Source organism: Chlorocebus sabaeus, chromosome 20 (genome assembly GCF_047675955.1).
Source record: "Chlorocebus sabaeus isolate Y175 chromosome 20, mChlSab1.0.hap1, whole genome shotgun sequence".
Classification (NCBI taxonomy): Eukaryota; Metazoa; Chordata; class Mammalia; order Primates; family Cercopithecidae; genus Chlorocebus; species Chlorocebus sabaeus.
Window position 1 is genome coordinate 104849251 of NC_132923.1, and position 5060 is coordinate 104854310.

A 5060-nucleotide genomic window follows, 5' to 3' on the forward strand; every position below is an offset into this window, starting at 1 on the left:
CCCGCGCCCACGTCCCACCCTGACTTCCTGCCTCCTCCCGAGGGCTCCGCAGCCAACCGGGCCCCAGCAGCCCAACCACAACCCTCTAGCACCCCAAGCTTCCTGCCACCATAGACCCCCACCTCTCAGCCCCTGGGGGTCCCCTACATCTCCAGGCCAGGCCCTACTTCCCCTACTGTCCCGGGGTGACACTGGGAGGTTTAAAGTTGAGGGGAGGATGTCTGATAGACCCTCCCTTCTGCCCTCCAGAGTGCATCTGGGCAAGAGATTCAAGGGCAGCCTTTGGGCCCAGGGAGCAGGGGGCAAGCAGACACACACTCAGCTTACGGTGAGAGGCAAGCAGCACCGCAGCACCACCGTTGCAGCTGAGAGACCCTTTTGTTTCTATCTGGCAGCAAAGGTAGCATCATTCAGAGTCAGAGGAGAGGACAATATCCCTGTTAAATAGCTGGTGAGCAGACCACGCATGTTACAGTCAGGTCAGGTCAAGAGAACAATTCCCATGTCATCTCGGAGCACGGGACAGTGGCTTTATTATAGTCAAGGGTAGGTGAATGGTAGGCTACCATCCCTCTTACAGACAGAATGCTGGAAAACAGCCTGTTTCAGGAGGTAGACAGGAGGACAACCTCATGTCTTCAAGAGGGCATTGTAACGGCCCCTGCTGTAGTCAGAGGCCAGGACAACACCCACTAATCATGGTCGGAGAGTAGGGCAACACTTTGAATTCAGGTAGAGGCAAGGTCACAGCCCCTGGCAGAGGTGGAGGGCTTGGCACTATCTCCTGCAACAGGTGGATGACAGAGCAAACAGGGCCGCTCAGGCCCCCAGGTGCAGGCCACAGACAGGACTTTCTGTTATAAGCAAGAGGTAAGAAGATCCTCAGGAGCAGCAGGCAGGCAAAGAATTTCCATTTCCCCTGGGGCCAGGCTGAGGGGGCGCCCATCATTAGCTGAGGGCCAGGTCACCAGTGATATGAGGAACGCCAGGTGGCCTCATCAGGTCCGAGAACCCGGCCTTGACCCCCGCAGGAGGAAAGTGCACATGCGTCACTGCCTGAGTGAGCTAGTGGGGGGAGGGGAACCCACAGAGCATTGTTGGGGTTTGTGAGGTGGAAGCGATGCTGTGTGCACCTCAGCTGCGGAGAGAAGGGGGGGCAGGAAATGGGTGGGGGGAAGAGGAAGCCTGAGTTGGAAAGTCAGACAAAGAGGGTAACACAGAAACAAAGGCTGAGAGAGACAAAGTTGAAAAACCTTCACAGTGACACAGAGCCTGGAGTTGGAGCTCCAGGTGCAGGGCCCAGACTCCGTTGCAATGTAAGCCTGAACACTTGTCCATCTCCCGGTCTCAGCACAGAGTAGAAAGACAGCAGCTGGGAGTAATAGTTCACATTCACTGAGTGCTCACTGTGCACTATTTCCCTTAAGGCACATCCGCTGCCTGTGGAGTGAGAATCAGCACCTCCATTGTGGAGGTGAGGAAATAGACTCAGGGGTTAAGGGAGCTCCTCAGGGTCTAATAGAAATAAACGGTGGCTCAGGCCTGTAATCCTAGCACTTCGGGAGGCCCAGGCAGGTGGATCACTTGAGGTCAGGAGTTTGAGACCAGCCTGGCCAACATGGCGAAACCCTGTCTCTATTAAAAATACAAAAATTAGCCAGGCATGGTGGTGAGTGCCTATAATCCCAGTTACTCAGGAGGCTGAGGCAGGAAAATCGCTTGAAATCGGAAGGCGGAGGTTGCAGTGAGCCAAGATCACACCACTGCACTCCAGCCTGGGTGAAAGAGTGAAATTGCATCTCAAGAAAGGAAAAGAGAAGAGAAGAGAAGGAAAAGAAAGAAAAGAAAAGAAAAGAAAATGAAATTAGCCAGATGTAGTGGTGGCCGCCTGTAATCCCAGCTACTTGGGAGGCTGAGGCAGGAGAATCACTTGATCCCGGGAGGCCGAGGTTGCAGTGAGCCAAGACTGCGCTACTGCACTCCAGCCTGGGTGACAGAGCGAGACTCTGTCTCAAAGAAGAAGGAGAAGAAGAAATAACAACAAAAATAAATAAATGGGGTAGCTGGCTTTGAACCTATGTCTCCCAGATTCTGCATTCTTCAGCAGCCCAATTTACCTAAGTCACCTCCCATGGGCCTGCAGTGAACTAGGGTGGTCCCAGTGACAGGCGACATTCAGATAACGGCCTTGGGCCTGAATAAACGACTGCAAGAGACCTTGATAGGAACCAGAGAGGGCGTTTATTGAGGAGTTTGAGGGTGTGAGATCCTCCTCCTCCCCCTCCCAGCTGGGGCAGCAGAGGAAACAGGATGCTGGGGTTTTGCACTCTTGGAATTCAGCTCTCAGAAACCTAAATGTTCCTCCTCCCCCGCCAGGAGCTGGTGCCTCTGGGGCACCCCTCCCTTTCCTCTTCCCAGACAGGCAGAGGAAGCAGCATTGGGAGAGGGGGCGGGGAATCAGGGGAGCACAGGTGTTCCTCAGCAGAGGGTGAAGCGCCGGGCGCTGATGTTCATGCGGGTGAGGCCCAGGTGCCGCAGCAGCGGGGCCAGGGCCAGGCCGGCCCCGGGCTCCAGCTCCAGCTCCAGCTCGGCCTCATCCAGCAGCTCCTGATGCAGGTGACAGGCTTGGTCCATCTTCAACCGGTGCAGCTGGGCCCGCAGCCGCAGCAGCTGCCCTGCCAACTGCCGGTCCTGCGCCTGCATCTCCCGCTGCGGCCGAGAGGGGGCGTGAGCCTGCCGGACAGGCCCTCGGTCGCTCGCCCTTTCTCCCTTCCTAGCAATGCCGGGCCTTTGCACTGGCTGTGTCCTGCCCAGCCCCCTCTCACCTCAGCTTGATCTCTCCCCATCTCCCAATCTGGCTCCACCTGGTGGTTCTCAAACCTAGCTAAGGGGTCTTTTTTTGTTTGTTTGTTTGTTTGAGACGGAGTCTCGCTCTGTCTTCCAGGCTGGAGTGCAGTGGATCTCGGCTCACTGCAAGCTCCGCCTCCCAGGTTCACGCCATTCTCCTGCCCTAGCCTCCCGAGTAGCTGGGACTACAGGCGCCGGCCACCACGCCCAGCTAATTTTTTTGTATATTTCGGTAGAGACACGGGGTTTCACCGTGTTAGCCAGGATGGTCTCAATCTCCTGACCTCATCATGATCCGCCCGCCTCGGCCTCCCAAAGTGCTGGGATTACAGGCGTGAGCCACCACACCCGGCCAGGAGTCATTATTAAGCAAATCCAACTGCCTGTGCCCCATACCAGATCAACAAAGCGGAATCTCTGCGTTGGAGCCCAGCTGGGTATCTTTATATCTGCACATGGTGAGTTGGGAGCCACCTACTGAAACTTCATCTCTTCAGAATCTGCCTACAGCATCGCTGTATCTTTGGGCCATAGAAAGTCCCAGAGTAGGCGAAGCTGTGTCTTTCTCTATTTATAATGGTGCCCCACACTCCCCAACGCCAGTGTTCTGTCCCCTAAGCAATAGGAGCGCAAGGTCAGTACATTGGATGGAGTCCTTCTTCAGCAAGACTCCCTGAATACAACACTGGACAAGTCCATTCCCGGCTCCTCAGCCCAGGACACCGGAGTTGCCTCCAGTAACTGCCCCATGCCTGCGGTCTTGGGCCCTGAGGAGGACCAGCCTGAGGCCCTGTGCAAAGCTGCCCACCCCACCAGACTCACCAGCTCCTGTCGGAGCCACTCAAGGGCGGAGTCCATTGAGTCGAAACCACAGATGTCCCCGGGTCCCCCTGGTCCAGGTTTGGCTTGGGCCCTGCGCCAGGCCTGGCTCTGGACCTGGGCTGTCCACTCCAGATATGAGGGCCGCCGAGTCTGCAGCTGTAGCTTGGCTGTCAGTGCCTTCACAGAGTCCAGGCTCTCCCCTTCCTCATCCTCCTCGTCCTCTTCACCCACTGCCTGGAATTTCAGTAGCCCCAGGGACATGGCAGGTTTGAGGTGAGTGACAGGGCAGGGCTGCAGCTCTGGAATTAGGGAAAGGCTGGCAATATTGCCCAGGGAGAGGTGGTAGAAGCTGAGGGTGAGAAGAGCGCGCCAGGGAGTGTGCGGTGGTCAATGTTGAAGGTGGGTTAGGGGGGCTGAGTGTGCCAAGGTGAGTGAGCAGATGGTTGTGTGAGGCCAAGTATGCAAGGGCTGGAATTTTCCTGGACTGCTAACTTGAGAGCCACGTGATGCCCATCTGGGTGGGGGCCGGAGGAACCCTGCTCCTGTGGCCCTTTGGATGAATTTTATTGTCTTTGCCCAGAAGGAGACACCCAGTTCCCAGAAAGGAAGTTACTCCAGGATGAGAAAAGCATCATTCATACCAGAATCTTGGCCCTCCTCCCAAGACCCAAGTTAAGGGAGCTGAGATCCGGGAGGAGGCTGCCTAGCCACCCCTTGTCCTTACTCGTGACACCAGCCCTTCAGGAAAGGACTAGCCTCCAGGGCCCTGGCCTGGGAGTCAGGAGCCCTGGGTTCTAGTGCTGGCTCTGCAGAACCTTGGGCAAGTCACTGACCTTCTCAGAGCTCTGTTGGGACAGATGAAGGATTTCAGGCTAATACTCTAAGGAATCCTCAAGGGCTGCCTGCAGGAGAAGGGCAGAGCTGTGGATGGGCTCCTTGCCTTCCCTCTCCCTGCCCCTCCCAGGGCTTCAACCAGAGCAGTTCCCTTTTTAAAACTTTGTTTTGAAACATAACGTACACACAGAAGGACGGCTGCAGTGCCTCATGCCTGTAATCCCTGCACTTTGGGAAGCCGACGTGGGCGGATCAAGAGGTCAGGAGATCCAGACCATCCTGGCTAACACGGTGAAACCCCGTCTCTACTAAAAATACAAAAAATTAGCCGAGTGTGGTAGCATGCGTCTGTAGTCCCAGCTACTTGGGAGGCTGAGGCAAGAGAATCGCCTAAACTCGGGAGGCAGAGGTTGCAGTGAGCTGAGATCAAGCCATTGCATTCTAGCCTGGGTGACAGAGCAAGAGTGTGTCTAAGAAAAGGAAAAAAAAAAAAAAAAAAGAAAAGAAAAGAAAGAAGAAAGGCCGGGCACGGTGGCTTAAGCCTGTAATCCCAGCAC

General features: G+C 55.7%; 1 protein-coding gene across 1 annotated transcript; it reads right to left on the reverse strand.

Moving 5' to 3' along the window:
* Nucleotides 1-2222: 2222 nt before the first annotated feature.
* FAM167B (family with sequence similarity 167 member B) lies at nt 2223-4187 on the reverse strand. The gene is made up of 2 exons (XM_007979588.3): nt 3670-4187; nt 2223-2709 (listed from the first exon to the last, which is right to left on the reverse strand). Exons 1-2 carry the CDS (start codon nt 3928-3930, stop codon nt 2479-2481), a joined length of 492 nt encoding a protein of 163 aa, XP_007977779.1. The 5' UTR covers nt 3931-4187; the 3' UTR covers nt 2223-2478.
* Between the last annotated feature and the right edge of the window lie 873 nt (nt 4188-5060).